This window comes from Haliotis rufescens, unplaced genomic scaffold (assembly GCF_023055435.1).
Source record: "Haliotis rufescens isolate VD_foot unplaced genomic scaffold, xgHalRufe1.0.p SCAF_16, whole genome shotgun sequence".
NCBI classification, from domain to species: Eukaryota; Metazoa; Mollusca; class Gastropoda; order Lepetellida; family Haliotidae; genus Haliotis; species Haliotis rufescens.
Window position 1 is genome coordinate 16,031,016 of NW_025963846.1, and position 26,322 is coordinate 16,057,337.

Sequence of the window (26,322 nt, forward strand, 5' to 3'; positions counted from 1 at the left end):
CACCTTTTACGGCAAGCATGGGTTGCTGAAGACCTATTCTACCCTGGATCTTTACGGGTCCGTTCACTCAAGAAAAAGCATTGAAATCATTTATTTTTTTTAAAAGAAAGAAAATGAGTAAAACTTCCTTTTCGGTTAACGGATTTTGATAGTTAAAAGTGTGGTTGAGCTGCAAAAACAATAAGAATGCATTTTACACAATTTTCCCGTGAACAGCTGTTCATAAATAAGGATATCAAAACACAGGTATATGCACCTGTCACCCTACCACTTTCACACCTGGATGAGCATGACGATACCTGTTGTACATATCAGGGAATACTAATTAAAGTCGTCCTATTGTCAGTTGAAGTGAATTTTAGAATCATAAACACGGTTCATAATTAGACATACCGAACTGTTTAAGCATTGAAATACACAAAATATAATTACATGTGAAATTGCATTATGCACGTGGCACGTGGTCCTGTGCACAGCGCACAGATCATAAATCAGGTGAAGTTAAGGAACGTCCTTGGATAGGTGACCACGTTCAGCAGCTTGACTCCCGAGAGTTTCTAGGGCTTCGGTCCTGTCCCACACTGAAGCACGTGTACCACATGTGGTGTCTCCTTGGGCAAGTGACTTTGGTCGAAATTTGCCTCTGTTCACCCAGCAGTGAGTGGGTACCCGATGGGATGAGATGGCATTGTGGATGTTAACCTTCTAGCGCCTCATAGACAGCATGGGTTGTATGATCCTCAGGGAGATGAGAATGAAAAGCGAATGCTCACTTGGTGAATGGAATCTGGCGCATTATAAATGCACTTATGATGATGATGATTATTATCATTATTATTATTATGATTATCAGCATCATCAGCATTATTATTATCAATAATAATAATCAAACATCACAAACGATACTGGAACCATTATCACTGAAACTACAATTTGTAAACACAGTTCATGTTTGTGAGATTAACCCAAGCAAAAATATTTCCATATTTACCTCAATTTCCAAGACTATAATCACCTCACCCACACAACCCACCCAGGCCCATTGTAGTTGGCTCCTTGAACGGTATATGACATTGACATGAACTCGGCTGGTGTACTCACGTGATATGTAGCACGTTTATCAGTGCCATATCAGCTCTGTGTATAGTATTCTGCAGGCTAACAGGCTCACTGGCCTTCACGTCACAGGTCAACAACGCGCTGACAACACTATGGCGGAAGGTACGTACTTGTTAAATTGGCTTCAAATCATTGTTCATGTTATAGCCATTTTAGACATATTAATTTCCGACAAGTGCATTTCTTATCAAATGCGACATTAAGATAAGTTAAGGGCTTTGCTAGAGAATGTTCATTCTATGACGATTGTAGAGAATAACTGACATCGAGTGGGTATCACGGCTGTTTATATGACAATGTTTTGTGAGGCGAAACTGGGTTCAAGGTTATTGCATTTGTACCATGTACTATGTCCGGTCTGCATGCATAGGGGTTGTATGGATCGGGGTAGTATGGATCGGGGTAGTATGGATAGGGATAGGGATAGGGGGTTGTGTGGATAGGGGTTGTATGGATAGGGATATGGATAGGGGGTTGTGTGGATAGGGGTTGTGTGGATCGGGGTAGTATGGATAGGGATATGGATAGGGGGTTGTGTGGATAGGGGTTGTATGGATCGGGGTAGTATGGATAGGGATATGCATAGGGGGTTGTCTGGATAGGGGTTGTATGGATCGGGGTAGTATGGATAGGGATATGGATAGGGGGTTGTGTGGATAGGGGTTGTGTGGATAGGGGTAGTATGGATAGGGATATGGATAGGGGGTTGTGTGGATAGGGGGTTGTGTGGATAGGGGTTGTATGGATCGGGGTAGTATGGATAGGGATATGGATAGGGGGTTGTGTGGATAGGGGTTGTATGGATCGGGGCAGTATGGATAGGGATATGGATAGGGGGTTGTGTGGATAGGGGTTGTGTGGATAGGGGTAGTATGGATAGGGATATGGATAGGGGGTTGTGTGGATAGGGGTTGTATGGATAGGGATATGGATAGGGGGTTGTGTGGATAGGGGTTGTATGGATAGGTATATGGATAGGGGATTGTGTGGATAGGGGTTGAGTGGATAGGGGTAGTATGGATAGGGATATGGATAGGGGTTGTGTGGATAGGGGTTGTATGGATAGGGATAGGTGGTTGTGTGGATAGGGGTTGTATGGATAGGGATATGGATAGGGGGTTGTGTGGATAGGGGTTGTGTTGATAGGAGTTGTGTGGATAGGGGGTTGTGTGGATAGGGGTTGTATGGATAGGAATAGGGGGTTGTGTGGATAGGGATATGGATAGGGGGTTGTGTGGATAGGGGTTGTGTTGATAGGAGTTGTGTGGATAGGGGGTTGTGTGGATAGGGGTTGTGTGGATAGGAGTTGTGTGGATAGGGGGTTGTGTGGATAGGGGTTGTGTGGATAGGGGTTGTGTGGATAGGGGGTTGTGTGGATAGGGGATTGTGTGGATAGGGGTTGTGTGGATAGGGGTTGTATGAATAGGGATAGGAGGTTGTGTAGATAGGGGTTGTATGGATAGGGATATGGATAGGGGGTTGTGTGGATAGGGGTTGTGTGGATAGGAGTTGTGTGGATAGGGGGTTGTGTGGATAGGGGTTGTATAGATCTTGGTTGTATTGATCAAAATGTATACTTGACATAAGTAAGTATAGGAGAACAGAAGAATGACAAATCATAAAGAAATATTGGAAGGAGGGAGGGTATCGCGAGACGTTTAAGATGTATGGATAGGGGTTGTGTGGATAGGGGATTGTGTAGATAGGGGTTGTGTGGATAGGGGTTGTATGGATAGGGGATTGTGTGGATAGGGGATTGTGTGGATAGGGGATTGTATGGATAGGGGTTTTTAGTGGATAGGGGGTTGTGTGGATAGGGGTTGTGTGGATAGGGGTTGTATGGATAGGGATAGGGATATGGATAGGGGATTGTGTGGATAGGGGGTTGTGTGGTTAGGGGATTGTGTGGATAGGGGTTGTGTGGATAGGGGTTGTATGGATAGGGGTTGTATAGATCTTGGTTGTATTGATCAAAATGTATACTTGACATAAGTAAGTATAGGAGAACAGAAGAATGACAAATCATAAAAAAAATATTGGAAGGAGGGAGGGTATCGCGAGACGTTTAAGATGTGTTCTTTTTGTAAAACTATTGTAGAAGATGAGATCAATTTTATGTTATCCTGCTCGGCTTATGATGTTTAAAGACGAACATATTTTTAAAATATTAATTTAAAAAATCCACTGGTATTTTACCCCAATCTTCCGATTATAAAACCTTGTCTTTATGTGTGAAATTTATCAAAGACGCTATGACCTTACGCTCTTTACTAGTGTAATTACGATTGTTTTTACTATTTACGTACTGTTTTCATACCACCATGCTCTACAACTTCCATGTATGTAGCTTTACTTAGACCTGTGCCCATTATACTGGTGACTGCTTGTCGTAACAGGCGACTAACCGGATCGGGTGGTCAGGCTCGCTGACTTGGTTGATGCATGTCATCGTATCCCAATTGCGTGGATCGATGCTCATGATGTCAATCACTGGATTGTCTGCTCCAGACTCGATTATTTACAGACCGCCTTCATATAGCTGGAATATTACTGAGTGCGGCGTTAAACAATAAATAAACAAACAAACAAACTAAATCTTGGGTGAACGGCACTACTGAAACTATCATTGCTGCCATGCAATTTTTTACTCGAATGCTGAGTGTGCTGAAATAAACCTAAAATTCAGAGTATGTAATTCTGGAAATAAAGTTCCATGCAATATACCATGATTATCAGGAATACCTAGCAGATACATGTTTAATACAACTACATATGAATATACTGTGATCATGCAATACTATGCCAGTTACATGGAATATAAAGTGATATGAATTATTCCATGATACATTGATATGAATTATTCCATATGATACATGCTTGAAAAATCTGATGCAATGGCGCAAGGGGCTGGGGATGAGGGTATTAAATATGAAAAACATCTCAGTCAAAAGAAATTATTAATATGTTATACACGTTGTGTCCCATACCAGGTCTATACCAGTCTCCGGCTGTGGCGTATCCGTCACTGGCCGAGTTGACCCGACTGTCAGAGGAGATGAGGCTGCAATGCACCGATGACGATCTTCAGGTTGTAGAAGGTAAGCGCATTCAAAGGCGGGATAAGGGGAAGAACGTTAAACCACTACTAATGTCTAGGGCTGCAACGATACAGGAAGGTCACGATACGATACGCATCTCGATATTCTGGTCACGATACAATAAGTATCTCGATACGCAATGATAAAAAAAAAGAGACTTAAAGCATGACTTGTCAAGATTAAACCTTTCATGATTTTGGAACAGTCAAAATTATTTTACAATAACAAGACTACTGAAGTTGTTCAGCTTCAAAGTGGAACTTTCTCTACAAAAAAACAGTCCGTTTGACTCCAAATGAGAACGATGAATTGCAAAATAACTCGAAATCCAGAAAAGTGTATAAAACATCAATACGGTACTTGACCATGAATACCCTGTACCCAACAAAATCTGAATTTTGTTTATTTTAAGACCCATGACGGATGAAGTTCTTTAAGAAACTATCATGTAATTTTGTATAGAAATGTGTACATGACACGTAGGGGGGACAAACCGTGGAAGGCACAGCGCAAGCACGCATGCACTGCACGTTCTGTGGTAGGGGAAGTGACAGAGCGTTAGAGGGTCCGTCTCAGGATAATTTCAGTCGCAATCTGACTCGCTCATGCCATAGATCTCGTCGTCGGAACTGCTGGTGCCTGAACTGACTGCCACTATTATAGGTTGGATTGTTGCTGGCCGTAGTCCATCTCGTGACCAATAACGTGGCTCTATCTCGTCAACGACTGTGGCCACACAACACCTCCATGTTTCTACTGTAACCCGACCAAGGGATTCCTTTACGAGTTGTTCAACGTCTCGTAATTTGAACGTTGTGTTCGATCGTCCAACGTCACCCTTGACGATGCCCCATACCAACTAGATTGGATTCAGGTCGTAGTGATATGGTGGCAGTCGTAAGACAGCGTGACCCTGACCCTTGATGTAACTGTCAACTTTATACACGGGGTCAGGTTTCATAGTTTTGATGATTTCCTAGAGCTGTGGTTTCGTCGCTCGAGAAAGAAAGGTAATGTTCCTCCGTTGCAGCCAAGTAACCATGTCTCCTTTACGGTTTTTAGAGGTTGGAGTCTTGCTTTCTGGATCCTGCACACTATGATACTGTGCATTGTCCATGACAATGAGAGACTTGGTAGGTAAAGCAGGGACTAATTTATCTTTCACCCACTCCAGAAATACATTGCCTTTCATTTCTGTGTGGTAGTCCCTGTTGTCTTTGGCCTTGGCTCTAAAGACGAGGTCACAGTCTAGGAGAAAACCCTGACTAGTAGAACCAGCATGGAGAACTATGAGTCTTTCACCCTTTCCCATTGGTAACTTTCTACCAGACTCCTTAGAGTCACCACTGGGTACCCACTGACTGCTGGCTGTGTGTGACGCATTTACCCATGTCTCATCTAAGAAGACGGGCTCATATCCTTCTTCACGTTTCTGCTTGATGGTACGAAGGTAATGATTTCGGAGACGAACAATGTCAGACCGTTCACACAACACAACCCTATTTTCTCCAGTTATCTTTTTGTATTTGTAACCAAATGTATGCAACAGCTGCCATAGTTTGTACTTTGTAACACGTAAATCATGGTCAGTTTCAAGGTGTTTCTTCAAAATTCTTAGGGACAGGTACTTATTTTCTGAGTGCAGTGTAACAATTGCACGTCTGACTTGATCCCTCTGAAAACTGTCTAATTTATCAACCTTGCGTGGTTTTGACATGTTCCCTACCTCCTTGGCCTGACTATTTGTATCTCGTCGACTAACAACATTTTTCAGTTTCTGAGGGGACATACCACGAGCTTTTGAAGCTCGTTTCAAGAAAATTATTTATTAATTGCGTAAAAAGGCTTTGCTCTATCTGCTTCACTTCTTAAGAAATCATACACATTCAACATCAACTGTTTAACATATGCTGAGTAGCGCATCTTGTCATTGAATGAACACGGTCACTGTGTAGCACGTGCAGACCGTGCTTGCGCTGTTCCTTCCACGGTTTGTCCCCCTAGGCCTACGTGTCATGTACACATTTCTATACAAAATTACATGATAGTTTCAGTCATTGGTCTTAAATTAAACAAAATTCAGATTTTGTTGGGTACAGGGTATTCATGGTCAAGTACCGTATTGATGTTTCATACACTTTTCTGGATTTCGAGTTATTTTGCAATTCATCGTTCTCATTTGGAGTCAAACGAACTGTAACTTTCCTTAAAAACAATTCAAAGTTCAAACACCAGAAAATAATTAATGTGCTCCACCAGTGATACAACGTCAAAGAATTTTGATGCAATGGTCGAAGAAATTGTATCTGAAATTATTGTTTTATCAGGAATAATATATTCCAATATCGTGTTACCTTAGTTGCAGCTTTTACTATATATATATTTAAAATTATAAGAACCACAAGTGTAGCATTTTGGTACTGGTGATTGCTGTTGCAGGATATTTATACGTATGGAACAATTTGACCAGTTACCCTAGGGACTTCCCGTGCTACATGTGTTTCGATTGCGAAAACGTTATGTTGACATATATTAGCCAAATTGCCACAAATATGACTTTTAACGAGTCAAAGTATGGCATTTTTAATATATGTATCCATTCTCTAGCAACTAAAGTTCGTTTCAATGTGTTAAAAGCGGTAATCTGGCCGTGGTTGCTGTATCTCTTCACACACGATTTCACATAACTTAATGACAACAATATTAGATGAAATTTTGAAAAAAACTTTTAAAATATATTACAAACACAAGTCCAGATATACAATGAACACGTTTTAATAACAAGATAGTATGATAATGGTATTGAATTGCGTACTTCAGTTCGGATTTGCTGACAGGTATTTCCATTGTTATGTGCTTGCGGGGATCAGCTGATAATGTTTTTTGAGATGGGGAAAAACATCTGTCGGTGTAAAACCTGAGCTTATTAAAAATGTAAGTACGTTTTGGGGAGCCATGCGTTACCGCGCGCTATAACCAAGTGAGCGGTTTATTGAAAGGCACAATAGCGAGGAAACGCTGTACTTGAGATTTGCGTTCCGTGTCGTGGCGTATCGATAAATGGGCCTACGTTTATCGTATATCGTATCGTGGGTCAAGTATCGCGATGCATCGGAATATCGGTGTATCGTTTCACCCTTACAATGTCATTATCATGATAAATTTCTGGTAAACACAGGATGTATGTAGGGCAAGTGCTTTCTCTCTTGTGTAGAAAGACGACCTCAATAGGACACTAGGGAAGATGTCATCCGTATCATGATAACACTGTAGTCAGCATGGGATTGGTACAGTGGGGTGTTATCTGCACCAATACCAGTACCATTAACACGAGAAAGGTATAGAGCGGTATTATCAGTATCACAATATAGTTTTGTGTTATCAGTATCGTAATATAGTTATAGCAATCATAGGATTGGTACAGTGGAGTGATTTCAGTATCGTAATAACGGTATAGTCATTGGTACAGTGAGATGTTATCAGTATCGTAATATAGTTATAGCCATCACTGTCATCATAACGGTATGGTAATTGGTACAGTGAGATGTTATCAGTATCGTAATAACGGTAGGTCATTGGTACAGTGAGATGTTATCAGTATCGTAATAACGGTAAAGTCACTGGTACAGTCAGATGTTATCACTGTCATCATAACGGTACGGTAACTGGTACAGTGAGATGTTATCAGTATCGTAATAACATTATAGTCACTGGTACAGTGAGATGTTATCACTGTCATCATAACGGTATGGTAATTGGTACAGTGAGATGTTATCAGTATCGTAATAACATTATAGTCACTGGTACAGTGAGATGTTATCACTGTCATCATAACGGTATGGTAATTGGTACAGTGAGATGTTATCAGTATCGTAATAACATTATAGTCACTGGTACAGTGAGATGTTATCACTGTCATCATAACGGTATGGTAATTGGTACAGTGAGATATTATCAGTATCGTAATAACGGTAGGTCATTGGTACAGTGAGGTGGTATCACTGTCATCATAACGGTATGGTTATTGGTACAGTGAGATGTTATCAGTATCGTAATAACGGTAGGTCATTGGTACAGTGAGATGTTATCATTGCCATCATAACGGTATGGTAATTGGTACAGTGAGATGTTATCAGTATCGTTATAACATTATAGTCACTGGAACAGTGAGATTTTATCAGTATCGTAATAACGGTAGGTCATTGGTACAGTAAGATGTTTCACTGTCATCATAACGGTATGGTAATTGGTACAGTGAGATGTTATCAGTATCGTAATAACGGTAGGTCATTGGTACAGTGAGATGTTTCACTGTCATCATAACGGTATGGTAATTGGTACAGTGAGATGTTATCAGTATCGTAATAACGGTAGGTCACTGGTACAGTGAGATGTTATCAGTATCGTAATAACGGTAGGTCATTGGTACAGTGAGATGTTATCAGTATCGTAATAACGGTAGGTCACTGGTACAGTGAGATGTTATCAGTATCGTAATAACGGCACGGTAATTGGTACAGTGAGATGTTATCAGTATCGTAATAACGGTAGGTCACTGGTACAGTGAGATGTTATCAGTATCGTAATAACGGTACGGTAATTGGTACAGTGAGATGTTATCAGTATCGTAATCGTGGTAATGTGAGCAATGAATGATACAACATGTTCTTTCTTTTTGACTCGGATATATTTCAATTTTCAGCAGTTTTCATTGACACGAAATGTCAATCAAAACCTGTGACACGGTAAATATACCACCTACACCACCTCTAATCTAACTATATATACAACGTACCTTCCACTCTACAGTCACAGTCACGAACTGCTGACCCTGTGCGTGTGTTCGTGTGGTTGCTTGTACTAGCCCTGACACTGAGAAGCCATGCCACAATACACCATGGATACCCCACATTATGCTGACTCAGAGCCGATCAGTCCTCGTTTTAACCCCTCAATGCTGAGGGCCAGGTCGGGTAACAACAACTCATCTTTGAACGTCATTTGGTAGGACGTGGCCATGGGGTCGAACGGCCGTCACATCCAGTCACTCCATGTATTGTTCACATTAATTTCCTGAGTCTGTAGAACTGACAGCAATTTTATACAGCAGCTCCAGCATTTAGTGTTTACAGTGGAGCAAGCCCATTCTCCGAAGATTCGAAGAGCGTCATACGACTCTTGCTCAAACGTCGTCTTAATCTGTTGAGACCGATGGCAGTCTTGACAATTCTTTTTATTTCAATAAATAAAAGCGATAAAACCCTTCCGATTTTCATAAGAAATCTCTGCTAAAAGCAGAGCCATTGTTAGATTCTGACTATATCAAGAGCATGTGTTTGTGAATCACTATCTAATAGTAATTAATGACACGATATGTTCGCTAAAAGGTGAGCGTATCCTGCCCCACCGGTGGCACACGTCACAAACACATGCAACGGCAAGTCATTTGTTCAGCTGCAAAACTCGGGAACAGATGGTAGAAGACAAAACAAGGAATTGCATCGGACATCATTCTTGTCACTGATCCGTCAAATTTGGAAATGTCATCCACGTGTTGTTAAAGCGTTCGCTCGTCACGCCGAAGACCCGGGTTCGATTCCCGACATGGGTACAATGTGTGAAGCCCATTTCTGGTGTCTCCCGCCGTGATGTTGCTGGAATATTGCTAAAAGCGGCGTAAAACCAAACTCACTCACTCACTCACTCATCCACGTGTCTTCCATGAAACTTTTTGAAAGCTTTGAATGAGTCCTTGAATGTAATCTTGATCAAACAACTTCTGTGCATGGGTGGTGTGACGCTCCCATACGCGTGTAGACACCAATGTAGGTTGGAGCTACAGGAATATTGCTCGACATAAAGGGAAAGCTGACTATCAGAAAGTTGAAGTCACCCCTCTTGTCATACAGGCTTGCGGAAAGTGTTTTGTAGAGCTATAGGAATATTGCTCGACATAAAGGGAAAGCTGACTATCAGAAAGTTGAAGTCACCCCTCTTGTCATACAGGCTTGTGGAAAGTGTTTTGTAGAGCTATAGGAATATTGCTCGACATAAAGGGAAAGCTGACTATCAGAAAGTTGAAGTCACCCCTCTTGTCATACAGGCTTGTGGAAAGTGTTTTGTAGAGCTATAGGAATATTGCTCGACATAAAGGGAAAGCTGACTATCAGAAAGTTGAAGTCACCCCTCTTGTCATACAGGCTTGTGGAAAGTGTTTTGTAGAGCTACAGGAATATTGCTCGACATAAAGGGAAAGCTGACTATCAGAAAGTTGAAGTCACCCCTCTTGTCATACAGGCTTGTGGAAAGTGTTTTGTAGAGCTACAGGAATATTGCTCGACATAAAGGGAAAGCTGACAATCAGAAAGTTGAAGTCACCCCTCTTGTCATACAGGCTTGCGGAAAGTGTTTTGTAGAGCTATAGGAATTAATATTGCTCGACATAAAGGGAAAGTTGACTATCAGAAAGTTGAAGTCACCCCTCTTGTCATACAGGCCTGCGGAAAGTGTTTTGTAGAGCTATAGGAATTAATATTGCTCGACATAAAGGGAAAGTTGACTATCAGAAAGTTGAAGTCACCCCTCTTGTCATACAGGCTTGTGGAAAGTGTTTTGTAGAGCTATAGGAATTAATATTGCTCGACATAAAGGGAAAGTTGACTATCAGAAAGTTGAAGTCACCCCTCTTGTCATACAGGCTTGCGGAAAGTGTTTTGTAGAGCTATAGGAATTAATATTGCTCGACATAAAGGGAAAGCTGACTATCAGAAAGTTGAAGTCACCCCTCTTGTCATACAGGCTTGCGGAAAGTGTTTTGTCACTCTGAATGTTTATGCATAGATCTAAATATGAAACAGATCTCACTGGTCTCCTTTATTTCTAGTTCAGGTATGTTAATCGGTGGAAGGGAATTGGCTATCAGATGGTTATTGACCGATATCAGATCATCGTTATACTTTATCCTTATTTTCCAAAACACTGCGTTTACATTAGATTCCACGGACTTCAACAAGTAATGGAACACTTCGATTGATTGACATGGATGTTGATTTGACGAAATGACAATATTTCCATAACAACGCATTACTGTAAATTTGTTTCACTGAAAAGCATTATATGTTCACCTTCCCGTATTTCATAGAAAAACGTTGATAGATTAGTGAGTGTATGAGTGAGTATGGTTTTACGCCGCTTTTAGCAATATTATATCATGGCATTGTACCCATGTAATGGTTAGACACTACAGTAATGAAATTGTCTTCATGAAGTTAACATTCTCAAATTGCATTTACAGCGGAGTTTAAAAACACCGCACGTCCACTCCTGCGAGTCTCACAGCTTCCGCAACCATCACTTCCGGTCAATTATCCTCGAACCCCGGGATACAGACCTGTACAGGAGAAAAATCCACACAATGCCTGGTAATAAACATTTTTATGTTGGGAGTACATTGTTTTGTCATGAGTGTCATTGTTTGTCATGCATGACGCACATGTACGTACCAATGTAGGAACTGTACCCATGAACACTGATACCTGTCTCAAATAGACCATGTGATCACAACAGAGGGTATTTCTGAATTCTCACAGGTACTGGCGTTGTAACATCAAAGGCGCCGACACGGGGAAACTGGCAGGTAAAACATTCGCCATCAAGGACAACATAGCCGTGGCCGGGGTTCCGATGATGAACGGAAGTAAAATCTTGGAGGGATACACTCCCGAGTTCGACGCTACTGTAGTCACGAGAATCCTGGATGCCGGTAATTAAGAGCGTTTCCATTCCGAACTTAAGGTATCACAGATATTTTGATTCCAATTCCATGATGATTATTTATCCACAAGCCTCTCAGCCATGCTCTCGATGTTTTTAGGATCTGCATGCATGGGACATCGAGACAGTCGAAACTTTATGTTTGTTTGTTTGTTTGTTGTTTAACGCCGCACTCAGCAATATTCCTGCTATATGACGGCGGTCTGTAAATAATCGAGTCTGGGCCAGACAGTCCAGTGATTGACACCATGAGCATCGATCCACGCAATTGGGATACGATGACATGCATCAACCAAGTCATCAAGCCTGACCACCCGATCCAGTTAGTCGCCTCTTACAACAAGCATAGTCGCCTTTTACGGCAAGCATGGGTTGCTGAAGAGCTATTCTATCCCGGATCTTCACGGGTTCGAAACTTTATGTATTGTTTCCACTCAGATGTATTGTCTTAAAGAAGCGGTTCAATCACATCCGTTCTGTGTCATCGGATTCTATTTCCATCAGGTGGCAGAATCGTGGGCAAATCCAACTGTGAACACCTCTGTATGAGTGGGTTAAGTTTCACCTGTGACGCCGGGCCTGTGAGGAACCCACATGACGAGACGAGAAACACAGGGGGATCCAGCTCTGGCAGCGGGGCTCTGGTATGTTTGTTGGTTGTTGGTTGGTTTGTTGTTTAACGCCGCACTCAGCAATATTCCAGCTTTATGACGGCGGTCTGTAAATAATCGAGTCTGGACCAGACAATCCAGTGATTAATATCATGAGCATCAACCAACGCAATTGGGAATGATGACCTTGCATCAACCAAGTCAGCGAGTCTGACCACCCGATCCTGTTAGTCGCCTTTTACGACAAGCATAGTAGCCTTTTACGGCAAGCATGGGTTGCTGAAGGCCTATTCTACACCGGAATCTTCACGGGTGTCGAATGAGTGAATGATTGGGCCAGCTTTCTGCCTTGACAGTTCTAATACTGTTTCAAAATGTTTAATGATAGACATGTGGAGGACATTACCAAATTTAACGCACCAGGGACAAAAATGAAGTCCGATGTAATTCCCTTTTCGATCATAGGATTCATGGTTTGATTTAATTGATTTGCCTTTGCATGGGTTTCTGATGGGTGACTCCAATGGGGCAGGATACGCGAACACCTGGTATCATTAGTATTTAAGAGTAACTCATAGACACATGCTCGTACAATCGATATTTTGTTGAAAAAAGAAAGGAGCTTGTCGCTTTTATGTCCTTCATGTAAGAAGTGACAGGGACGGGTGTGTGTGTGTGTTACGGGGGGGGGGGGGGGGGGGGGGGTTGGCGCACAGGGGGCCCAGTCGTCGAAGGCGCCGCGATTCGCTGTGCAGAGTTGCGTCCCTTGGGCACGCCAGAAACTTATGATTGTGGGTTCGACCATACCCGTGTTCGTGGGTTTCACCGAAGTGGTAAACTGAGACCTACATCACTTCGGGCTTACCTCGCACATTAAGCTGACACGCCGTGATATAACTGGAATAATGTTAAAAGCGGCGTTAAACTCAACTCACTCACTAGTAGTGACAGGGAATGCTCAAAATACTATCAGCCATCATATCCCTCACGAAAGACTCGTATATGTTGCAGGTTGCATCAGGTGAGGTCGACATGGCGCTTGGGGGAGACCAGGGAGGGTCTATCCGAATCCCAGCCAGCTGGTGTGGCATTGTGGGACTGAAGCCGACATTTGGTTTGGTCCCCTATACCGGAGCTATGTCTTTGGAGACAACCCTGGATCACCTTGGACCCATGACGAAAACAGTCGCGGACTGCGCTGTGCTGCTGGAGGTAGGTAAAGAATCAGTAACTGTGAAGGGGGTAGAAACAAGGCGTCATTCCAAATATATGTATATCTACTAATAAATTGATATATCTTCATATTTAGTGTGGGGCGGTCGGGTAGCCTAGTGGTTAAAGCGAGGACCCGGGTTCGATTCCCGACATGGGTACAATGTGTGAAGCCCATTTCTGGTGTCCCCCTCCGTGATATTGCTAAAAGCGGCGTAAAACCAAACTCACTCACTCGTATTTAATATAAATGTAATATTGTGAATGTTATTGAAATGCTGTAAGTGTTCAACCTTAACTATTTACCTTCCAATGTTCGCAATGTATTGATCCAGCATTTTGTTTGATATTGATCCAGCATTTTGACTTATATTGATCCAATATTTTGACTGATATTGATCCAACATTTTGACTTATATTGATCCAACATTTTGACTATGGTTTATTTTCTTTGATGAAGCTCCACCAATGTCACCATGAATACGAAGTCACGCCACCTTGGCCTTCGGGCATTTCTGGATCAGGCAAACTGGACAAGTGTTCAAATAGATGGCAATGACTGATCTGTATCTTATTAAAGGACTAATTTTCGTATCATTAGTCAAATCGCTTCTGCCCTTTTTACAACAAACACCATCAAACGAGGGGATGAACACTATTTGGAATGTAATTACAAAACTACACAGTATACAATCGAAATATACATCCTGCGTTGATACGAATACCGGACAACTCTGGAGACACTGAGATTGTCCAACAACCATTGCATCGATAAACACTAGCAGCACCAGCAACACTTTGCGGAGTAGGGCTCACGCCTTCAAAACTAAAAACTATCAAGAATTGTACTTTCCAGGTACTCGCAGGTTATGACGAAGGCAGAGATCCCAGACAGTATGCAAAAACTGTGGTGCCTGAGTACTCCAAACTGGTGAGTGGGCATGAGGCGTTACTAAATTAACCGAACCTTTTGAGTGAGTGACTCAATATTGTAAGGCCAGCAGTGCATCAGCTATATCACAGCAGCCTCTAAGTACGTGTGGGGGCACGGATGGCCCAGTCGTCTTAGGCGCTGCGGTTCGATATAACTGGAATAGTGTTAAAAGCGGCGTTAAACCAAACTCACTCACTCACTCTTAGTACGTGTAATTGAGTCTGGACCAGCCATACCAAAGAATGGAAGCAAATATGTCATAGGGCATGGTGACAAGCAATGAGACAAGTCGCAGAGCCTGACAACCCTATGCAGAACATGTTTATGGTCATTATGTTCCACGGATGATGGGGGGGGGGGGGGGGGGGGGGGGCACGGGTGGCCAAGTCGTCTAAGGCGCCGCAATTCGCTGTGCAGAATTTGCGTCCCTTGGGCACGCCAGAAACTTATGATTATGGTTTCGAATCCTGGTTCATCCCGACTATGTTTCTATGTTTGTCAGCAGCATACCCGTGCTCGTGGGTTTCACCGAAGTGGTAAACGTCTGAGACCTGCATCACTTCGGGCCTTCCTCCCACATTAAGCTGACACGCCGCGATATAACTGGAATAGTGTTAAAAGCGGCGTTAAACCCAACTCACTCACTCACTCACTCACTCACTCACTCACTCACTCACTCACTCCACGGATGATGTATAATACCAGATCCATAATCACTAGCAACAAAAAAAATGTTTCTCGGACACATTTCTTTAAATTTCAAAAGTGATTAGGGGAGGATCACTTTTTACTTTGAGTATTGAACTCGGCTGTATAATAAAATATCAGTTGTCAAGCATGGAGAGGCAGAATCTGCTTCATATGACGCTGGAAACTGTTTTGAAACTAAAAGTGGCAACATATATAACTGGTGAGGTGAGGTGAGGTGAAATGGGGTTTAACGTCGCGTCAAAGATTATTGCACTTATATAGCGACGTGCATGCACGTGTGTGTGTGGCTGCTTGTACTAGTCCGAACTGATGCCGATTTATAGTGCGAGCACACCGAGATACCATGCCGCAGTTTAACATGAATACCCCACTCAGACACAGTATACTGACTCCGAGCCGACCAGTCCTTGTTTAAGCCCCTTAATGCCGAGCGCCAGACAGGGTAACAACAAGTACCATCTTTTAACATCTTTTGGTATGACGCGGCCGGGCATCGAACTCCGGACCTTCCGCTCTCGGGGCGGACGCTCTACCACAAGACCACGGAGGCGGTCGCCAACATTTAACTGACCCGCAGGACTTGAACTTAAGCGACAAAGCAATTTCCATAACCATAAGAAACCTTTGCTAAAGGCCGAGACATTTGTACGTATGACATAAGCATGTGTTTATAAATCACAATCAACTAGCGATGATACCAGGTGTTCGCGACAGGGGTATCCTGCTCTACCAGTAGCCTCACAAACACTTGCGAAGGCAAGTCAAATGTTCACCTGAAAAAACACGCGAATAAATAGTATATGTGAAAATGGGAATCGCATTGGACATCACGCGCTGATACCCGAGAAATATTACCATTTTTTAGCAATTCATACCTTGATATTATTAAATAACGAGTCTTATGAACTTGCCATATTCAGATTGATGCTGGCATCTCCGGCAAGAAGATCGGCGTGTTGAAGGAAGGGTTTGACGTGTGTACGGAGCCTGACGTGGTGGAGATAGTGAGGAGAGAAGTGGATAGACTGAAGGAAGCAGGGGCGGAGGTGGAGGAAGTATCACTGCCCATACATCTGGATGGTACAGTAACCATTTCAGTGACCGAGATACATTTATAACCTTTTAATGACAAAGGTCGTAATGAAGCCGATATCACTGAAACACTTTTGTATGTCTGTTTTAAGCTATATAACGGCCAGTAATGTATTTGAGTCTGGACCCAACAAACCAGTGGTTGATAGTATGAACAATGTTCCATGCCGTCAGGGTACGATGACACGTTGGCAAATTATTGGCTTCCTATCACAAAGAAGGACAAGAGTGTTGGATGCGTGTTCTAAGCCGATCCCCACGGCCAGCTGATGCACGCTACATGCTCATGAATATCTACATATCATGAAATGGCGTATCTCATCATGGTGACGATTTGACTTGATAAATGGTGACTACAATAACGTGGTGTGATCAACACGATATTTCACACGTTTGTTTCACGCTTAACGCCGCACTCAACAATGTTCCAGCTATATGACGGCGGTCTGTAAATAATCGAGTCTGGACTAGACAATCCAGTGATTGACACCTTGAGCATCGATATACGCAATTGGGATACGATGATATTAATCAACCAAGTCAGCGAGTCTGACCACCCGAACACATTTGTCGCCTCTCACGACAAGCATAGTCGCCTTTTACGACAAGCATGGGTTGGTGAAGACCTATTCTCTACCCGGATCTTCACGGATCTATTTCACTCGAGTTCTGTTACGATCGCACATGGACAGTAAATGCAAAAGGATCAATAATGAAGAAATCAACAATTGCTTCGAGTACACTTCAGTTCATTGCCCCTGTTTTGCAACTTCAACATCAGAACTGCTACAAGATAATGTTAAAAATTAATACTAGTGAGTGACTATGTTTTTACGCCGCTTTTAGCAATATTCCAGCAATATCACGGTGGGGGACACCGGAAAATGGGCTTCAAACATTGTACCCATGTCAGGTATCGAACCCGGGTCTTCGACGTTACGAGCCAACGCTTTCACCACTAGGCTACCCCCACCGCCCTTAAATTAACATTAATATACAGGTTAACATTAATATACAGATTATAACATACAGGTTATAATGTCGCTTTTTCGTATTATCAACCCGTGGGTATTCAGGCTAAGAATATAGGTCCCTAGCAACCCATATCTGTCGTCAGAGGCGACTAAAAGATCGGGTGGAGAAGGTCGGTGACTTGGTAGATAGCATATCGTCGTATTCTAATTGCATGGTTCAATCTCGCGACGTCAAACAAAAGACTAAAAAGCAATGCTTATTGGTTTTATTAAGGGCCAGTTTAGAAAACAAAATCTGTCACATGCAAGCCTGCTGAATTGTCACCTCGTGGTCAATGCGTGGACTCATTGCGGCGAACACCTGGTTCAAATTTCTCCAATTGGTACAACAGGTTAAGACCATTCTTGGTGCCGTTTTTGGGGGGTCTGTTCTGACCATATTCGTCAAGCAATACATACAGTCATCATAACTCCTCCTTATTGCATACGCGCACACTTACTTGTTAGAGTTAATTTCTTATTGCAGGCCCAGCAATCTGGACTCCAGTATGTATGCAGGGAACTTACAAGTGTTTAATCCAGGGGAATGGTAAGAAAGTGCCTACGACTCTTTTCATTCTTGAACTACGTGTACATGTTCATTCACAAACACACACACACACACACACACACACACACACACACACACACACACACACACACACACACACACACACACACACACATGCACTTCGCCATACACATGTAAGTGCAGTAATTTTTTATGCGACCGATATTTTCGCAAGATCTCATACGCAACGGCCATTCCTAAGTTATTCTGCTGAGATAAAACGCAAATATTACTCCATACGTAATTACATGATATTATACACATACCGTACATTATCAGTATCAGTATCACTTACCAGTAATCAATATTAATCTACATGCACTTTCCAAAAAGGTATTTCATATGGTAAATGAAATATGGTATGTGAAACTTCCTGCGTCTATTTACTCTTCAGGCAGTGGGCAGTTCTGGAAGGGTTACTATCCCGTGTCAATGCAAGAAGCGACCAGTCGGGGCCTCTATACCCGCCCGCAGGACCTGTCCAAGGAGCTGAAGAAGTTCTGTCTGAAGGCCGAGTACCTGGATAGACACTACCAGAACAAGTTCTATGCCATGGGACAAAACATGACCATGGTCCTCGCCAAAGCATATGACGATGTTCTGGCAGAATACGATGTTCTTGTCATGCCGACCTTGCCTCACAAGGCGCCCAAGTTACCCCAAACGGACGACGGTAAGATCCTGACAAATATATTTTCATAGCAAACGAATACAATGCTCAATAAAAAATAGCACGAGTCTCTTAGCACGTTGATGTTTCTATTCCATAGGAGGTGAATTTTCAGGTTTAAAGAGTAGAATGTTGAATAACACTGGTACAGCAAGAACATTACAGGATAACAATTTCTATAATGTTTATAACCTCGTTTCAGATTCTTCCAACTTCTAAATGCTTATCAAAGACTTGTGCAAGAACATTGGTCCTTTGGCGCTTCCGTTTCTCCTTTGATCCGACTTCCATCGTGTTTAATAAGCCCCTATTATAGGCTTTATTTAAGGCTTCTGACAGCTACAATTGTGGTGGGTTATATTATGGTTAATAATACACTCCCTTGTCTGTCCTGATAAGAGGTTGTCTTTTCATACTGGTGTCTACATATCCAGACGAGCTACAGCGCCGTGGCATTTTTTTTCTTTTTCATGCTAGAACCTCAAAAGTTCATGCTCCCCAACACAGCCTCCTTCAACAGCACCGGGCATCCAGCTCTCTCCATCAACGCCGGATCCAGTGAAGGACTCCCAGTCGGGATGCAGATAGTTGGACGCCATTTTGACGAGACAACAATCCTACAAGTGGCGAGATCATACGAGAAAATAAGGGATGTGAATAAATAAAAAACACATTCACGGTATTTGATGACATGAGGGAACTAGTGGTATACTAGTATCATCGAACTCTTTTCATCAATAGAAAATTATGAAGTTACATGTACCGCTTTCTGGTCTCTATTGGTAGTTCTTTCCACAGCAACTGTCTTCAATTGAGACACTTAGGCGGACATTATTTGATAGCGTTTTGTTTCTGAATTGCACTGGGGTCTTTGTTCTATGTGCGCTAAACATTAATACACCACACAACAAACGTTCCTCGTTTAGGTGTAATGCAATTGTATATTGTGCCGTTGATTTTACACAATGACATTTGCAAATGTGGTTGTTTAACGACATTAAAATTCTCACTGCTCTAGTTGACAAAGTTGAACAGTCCCTCCATGTTGAACATTCCCTCTGTGTTGAACAGTCCCTCTGTGTAGAACAGTCCCTCTGGGTTGAACAGTCCCCTCTGTGTTGAACAGTCCCTCTGGGTTGAACAGTCCCTCTGGGTTGAACAGTCCCCTCTTTGTTGAACAGTCCCTCCATGTTGAACAGTCCCTCTCTGTTGAACATTCCCTCTGTGTTGAACAGTCCCTCCATGTTGAACAGTCCCCTCTGTGTTGAACAGTCCCTCTGTGTTGAACAGTCCCTCTGTGTAGAACATTCCCTCTGTGTAGAACATTCCCTCTGTGTTGAACAGTCCCTCTGTGTAGAACAGTCCCTCTGTGTTGAACAGTCCCTCTGTGTTGAACAGTCCCTCTGTGTTGAACATTCCCTTTGTGTTGAACAGTCCCTCCATGTTGAACAGTCCCCTCTGTGTTGAACAGTCCCTCTGTGTTGAACAGTCCCTCTGTGTAGAACATTCCCTCTGTGTAGAACATTCCCTCTGTGTTGAACAGTCCCTCTGTGTAGAACAGTCCCTCTGTGTTGAACAGTCCCTCCATGTTGAACAGTCCCCTCTGTGTTGAACAGTCCCTCTGTGTTGAACAGTCCCTCTGAGTTGAACAGTCCCGTTCGTGTTGAACAGTCCCCTCCCCCATATTGAACAGTCCCCTCTGAGTTGAACAGTACCGTTCGTGTTGAACATTCCCTCTGTGTAGAACATTCCCTCTGTGTAGAACAGTCCCTCTGTGTTGAGAACAGTCCCCTCTGTGTAGAACATTCCCTCTGTGTAGAACATTCCCTCTGTGTAGAACATTCCCTCTGTGTAGAACAGTCCCTCTGTGTTGAACAGTCCCTCCATGTTGAACAGTCCCCTCTGTGTTGAACAGTCCCTCTGTGTTGAACATTCCCTCTGTGTTGAACAGTCCCTCTGTGTAGAACAGTCCCTCTGTGTTGAACAGTCCCTCCATGTTGAACAGTCCCCTCTGTGTTGAACAGTCCCTCTGTGTTGAACAGTCACGTCCGTGTTGAACAGTCCCCTCCCCCATATTGAACAGTCCCCTCTGAGTTGAACAGTCCCGTTCGTGTTGAACAGTCCCCTCCCCCATATTGAACAGTCCCCTCTGAGTTGAACAGTCCCGTTCGTGTTGAACATTCCCTCTGTGTAGAACATTCCCTCTGTGTAGAACAGTCCCTCTGTGTTGAGAACAGTCCCCTCTGTGTAGAACATTCCCTCTGTGTAGAACATTCCCTCTGTGTAGAACATTCCCTCTGTGTAGAACAGTCCCTCTGTGTTGAGAACAGTCCCCTCTGTGTAGAACATTCCCTCTGTGTAGAACAGTCCCTCTGTGTTGAACAGTCCCTCTGTGTTGAACAGTCCCTCTGTGTTGAACAGTCCCTCTGTGTTGAACAGTCCCGTCCGTGTTGAGAAGTCCCTTTGTGTTGAACAGTCCCTCTGTGTTGAACAGTCCCCTCTGTGTTGAACAGTCCCTCTGTGTTGAACAGTCCCGTCCGTGTTGAGAACAGTCCCTCTGTGTTGAACATTCTCTCTGTGTTGAACAGTCCCATCTGTGTTGAACAGTCCCTCTGTGTTGAACAGTCCCCTCCACCATGTTGAACATCCCCTCTGTGTTGAACAGTCCCTCTGTGTTGAACAGTCCCTCTGTGTTGAACAGTTCCCTCTGTGTTGAACAGTCCCTCTGTGTTGAACATTCCCTCTGTGTTGAACAGTCCCTCTGTGTTGAACAGTTCCCTCTGTGTTAAACAGTCCCTCTGTGTTGAACAGTCCCGTCCGTGTTGAACAGTCCCTCTGTGTAGAACATTCCCTCTGTGTAGAACAGTCTCTCTGTGTTGAACAGTCCCCTCTGTGTTGAACATTCTCCCTGTGTTGAACAGTCCCCTCTGTGTTGAACATTCCCTCTGTGTTGAACATTCTCTCTGTGTTGAACAGTCCCTCTGTGTTGAACAGTCCCGTCCGTGTTGAACAGTCCCTCTGTGTAGAACATTCCCTCTGTGTAGAACAGTCCCTCTGTGTTGAAAAGTCCCCTCTGTGTTGAACAGTCCCTCTGTGTTGAACATTCTCTCTGTGTTGAACAGTCCCCTGTGTGTTGAACAGTGCCTCTGTGTTGAACACTCTCTCTGTGTTGAACAGCCCCTCTGTGTTGAACAGTCCCCTCCACCATGTTGAACAGCCCCCTCTGAGTTGAACAGTCCCGTTCGTGTTGAACATTCCCTCTGTGTAGAACATTCCCTCTGTGTAGAACAGTCCCTCTGGGTTGAACAGTCCCATCTGTGTTGAACAGTCCCGTCCGTGTTGAACAGTCCCTCTGTGTTGAACAGTCCCTCTGTGTTGAGAACAGTCCCTTCCTTGTTGAACAGTCCCCTCCACCATGTTGAACAGCCCCCTCTGAGTTGAACAGTCCCGTCCGTGTTCAACAGTCCCCTCCCCCATGTTGAAGAGTCCTCTCTGAGTTGAACAGTCCCGTTCGTGTTAAACATTCCCTCTGTGTAGAACATTCCCTCTGTGTAGAACATTCCCTCTGTGTTGAACAGTCCCCTCTGTGTTGAACAATCCCTCTGTGTTGAACATTCTCTCTGTGTTGAACAGTCCCTCTGTGTTGAGAACAGTCCCCTCTGTGTTGAACAGTCCCTCTGTGTTGAACAGTCCCCTCCACCATGTTGAACAGTCCCTCTGTGTAGAACATTCTCTCTGTGTTGAACAGTCCCTCTGTGTTGAGAACAGTCCCTCTGTGTTGAACAGTCCCGTCCGTGTTGAACAGTCCCCTCCACCATGTTGAACAGTCCCTCTGTGTTGAGAACAATCCCTCTGAGTTGAACAGTCCCGTCTGTGTTGAACAGTCCCCTCCACCATGTTGAACAGCCCCCTCTGAGTTGAACAGTCCCGTCCGTGTTCAACAGTCCCCTCCCCCATGTTGAAGAGTCCTCTCTGAGTTGAACAGTCCCGTTCGTGTTAAACATTCCCTCTGTGTAGAACATTCCCTCTGTGTAGAACATTCCCTCTGTGTTGAACAGTCCCCTCTGTGTTGAACAATCCCTCTGTGTTGAACATTCTCTCTGTGTTGAACAGTCCCTCTGTGTTGAGAACAGTCCCCTCTGTGTTGAACAGTCCCTCTGTGTTGAACAGTCCCCTCCACCATGTTGAACAGTCCCTCTGTGTAGAACATTCCCTCTGTGTAGAACAGTCCCTCTGGGTTGAACAGTCCCTCTGGGTTGAACAGTCCCTCTGTGTTGAACATTCCCCCTGTGTTGAGAACAGTCCCTTCCGTGTTGAACACTCCCGTCCGTGTTGAACAGTCCCCTCCACCATGTTGAACAGCCCCCTCTGAGTTGAACAGTCCCGTCCGTGTTAACAGTCCCCTCCCCCATGTTGAAGAGTCCTCTCTGAGTTGAACAGTCCCGTTCGTGTTAAACATTCCCTCTGTGTAGAACATTCCCTCTGTGTAGGACATTCCCTCTGTGTAGAACAGTCCCTCTGGGTTGAACAGTCCCTCTGTGTTGAACATTCCCCCTGTGTTGACCATTCCCTCTGTGTTGAACATTCCCTCTGTGTTGAACAGTCCCTCTGTGTTGAACAGTCCCCTCTGTGTTGAACAGTCCCTCTGTGTTGAGAACAGCCCGTCCGTGTTGAACAGTCCCGTCCGTGTTGCGAACAATCCCTCTGTGTTGAACAGTCCCGTCCGTGTTGAACAGTCCTCTCCCCCATGTTGAACAGAACAGTTCCTCTGTCTTGAACAGTCCATCTGCGTTGAACAAATCACGTTTGAAAGGTTTAGTAAGGCCTTGAATGCTGTAACCCTGATCAAACAACTTTTGAGCAAGAGCTGTATGATAATCTACACAAAACATTGATGCCACCGTAACAGGTGAATACAAGGAAGAGAAAATATTTCCATGGGAAGGAGTTATATTGGTAGATTTCAGCTCCACCTGAAGATATATTCCCTGCCTGAAGACCAGCGTAGGGGGCCCAACTCAGTCCCCGGCTCAAATCACTCAAAATTGACATAGGCGTAGGCTGAGAACACTCCAGTGTGTTTTAGCCTAGGCTGAGACCACTCCAGTGTGTTTTAGCCTAGGCTGAGATCGCTCCAGTGTGTTTTAGCCTAGGCTGAGATCGCTCCAGTGTGTTTTAGCCTAGGCTGAGATCACTCCAGTGTGTTTTAGCCTAGGCTGAGACCACTCCAGTGTGATTTAGCCTAGGCTGAGATCGCTCCAGCGTGTTTTAGCCTAGGCTGAGATCACTCCAGTGTGTTTTAGCCTAGGCTGAGATTATTCCAGTGTGTTTTAGCCTAGGCTGAGATCGCTCCAGTTTGTTTTAGCCTAGGCTGAGATCGCTCCAGTGTGTTTTAGCCTAGGCTGAGATCGCTCCAGTGTGTTTTAGCCTAGGCTGAGATCACTCCAGTGTGTTTTATCCTAGGCTGAGATCACTCCAGTGTGTTTTAGCCTAGGCTGAGATTACTCCAGTGTGTTTTAGCCCAGGCTGAGACCACTCCAGTGTGTTTTAGCCGAGGCTGAGATCACTCCAGTGTGTTTTAGCCTAGGCTGAGATCATTCCAGTGTGTTTTAGCCTAGGCTGAGATCACTCCAGTGTGTTTTAGCCTAGGCTGAGATCACTCCAGAGTAATTAAGCCTAGGCTGAGATCACTCCAGTGTGTAAAGCCCAGGCTGAGATCACTCCAGTGTGTTTTAGCCTAGGCTGAGATCACTCCAGTGTGTTTTAGCCTAGGCTGAGATTACTCCAGAGTAATTTAGCCTAGGCTGAGATCGCTCCAGTGTGTTTTAGCCTAGGCTGAGATTACTCCAGTGTGTTTTAGCCTAGGCTGAGATTACTCCAGAGTAATTTAGCCTAGGCTGAGATCACTCCAGAGTAATTAAGCCTAGGCTGAGATCACTCCAGTGTGTAAAGCCCAGGCTGAGATCACTCCAGTGTGTTTTAGCCTAGGCTGAGATCACTCCAGAGTAATTAAGCCTAGGCTGTGATCACTCCAGTGTGTAAAGCCCAGGCTGAGATCACTCCAGTGTGTAGCCTAGGCTGAGATCACTCCAGTGTGTTTTAGCCTAGGCTGAGATTACTCCAGAGTAATTTAGCCTAGGCTGAGATCGCTCCAGTGTGTTTTAGCCTAGGCTGAGATTACTCCAGTGTGTTTTAGCCTAGGCTGAGATTACTCCAGAGTAATTTAGCCTAGGCTGAGATCACTCCAGAGTAATTTAGCCTAGGCTGAGATCACTCCAGAGTAATTTTGCCTAGGCTAAGATGACTCCAGTGTGTTTTAGCCTAGAGTAATTTAGCCTAGGCTGAGATCACTCCAGTGTGTTTTAGCCTAGGCTGAGATTACTCCAGTGTGTTTTAGCCTAGGCTGAGATTACTCCTTGTCCTCAATGATGCCTAGTTTGACACGAGTGAGTAGAACTCTTGACCCCAGCAGCGATAACTCACCTGAGACACTAATGCGAAGTTTAGATAGTGCGAGCAAAGACCTCTCGCATTTTTCGCATTTAATTCACGCTCGCGTTAATTTCAAGATATACAGTATCTATTCGTCCACTCTTTTCAGACTTACGAAAAAACGAATAGTTTCATTTAAAACTGAAATATCTGATATCTGATAAAATCTATTTGATCATGATTCATATGCACGAGATTATGAAACAGCATTTAGCAGAGATTCATGGAAAAGGTTTTGCCGTGTATCTTAAAGGATTGAATAATAAACTAGTTGAACAAAAAAATTTTTTGGTGTTTTAATGCTTATAAATAATAACATTTACATTTTCTACATGGAAATGATTTTATTATATATGGTATCTTTCCTAGCGCGTGTGTATGTGTTGGGTTGGTTATAGTCGGGAAAAGTACATGTTCCCTTCCAAACAAACACAGTCAAACTTTCAAAAATGAAACGGCTACGTGTGCATTATTGGAATCCTCAAAATGTCTACTTCGTGTGCAGCAAACGGATATCCAGATATCAACCTTCCTTATTAATGCGTCCTGATTTTCAGTGATCCATTTATGTAATTTTCACAGCTATGATTTTTACTCTCAGTGGAATCTGTTTTCTGGGGGGAACTTTATTCTCTGGCATTGACGTTTTATATCTCGACAACAATGGTGAGGTGAGGTGAGGTGAGGTGAGGTGAAATTGGGTTTAACGTCGCGTCCAAGATTATTGCACTTATATAGCGACGTGCATGTACATGTGTGTGTGTTTGTGTGGCTGCTTGTTCTAGTCCGGACTGATGCCGATTTATAGTGCTAGCCCACTGAGATACCATGTCACAGTTTAACATGAATACCCTACTCAGACACAGTATACTGACTCCGAGCCGACCAGTCTTTGTTTTAGCCACTTAATGCCGATCGCCAGACAGGGTAACAACAAGTTCCATCTTTTAACGTCTTTTGGTATGACGCGGCCCGGGATCGAACCCCGGACCTTCCGCACTCCGGGCGGACGCTCTACCACTAGAC

General features: G+C 43.7%; 1 protein-coding gene across 1 annotated transcript; it reads left to right on the forward strand.

Moving 5' to 3' along the window:
* Positions 1-1,138: 1,138 nt before the first annotated feature.
* On the forward strand, positions 1,139-23,723 carry LOC124120902 (amidase-like). The gene is made up of 11 exons (XM_046483808.2): positions 1,139-1,221; positions 4,110-4,217; positions 11,512-11,638; positions 11,807-11,979; positions 12,495-12,634; positions 13,613-13,813; positions 14,670-14,744; positions 16,379-16,538; positions 18,051-18,113; positions 18,529-18,807; positions 19,282-23,723. The coding sequence occupies exons 1-11, from the start codon at positions 1,212-1,214 to the stop codon at positions 19,467-19,469; spliced, it is 1,524 nt and encodes a 507-aa protein (XP_046339764.2). The 5' UTR covers positions 1,139-1,211; the 3' UTR covers positions 19,470-23,723.
* The last annotated feature ends 2,599 nt before the right edge of the window (positions 23,724-26,322 follow it).

Bases quoted from the DNA above. Each gene is read 5' to 3' on its own strand.
- LOC124120902 (XM_046483808.2), top strand. The intron at 13,814-14,669 runs GTAGGTAAAGAA...TGTACTTTCCAG, and splicing joins ACTGCGCTGTGCTGCTGGAG to GTACTCGCAGGTTATGACGA. The intron at 14,745-16,378 runs GTGAGTGGGCAT...TGCCATATTCAG, and splicing joins TGCCTGAGTACTCCAAACTG to ATTGATGCTGGCATCTCCGG.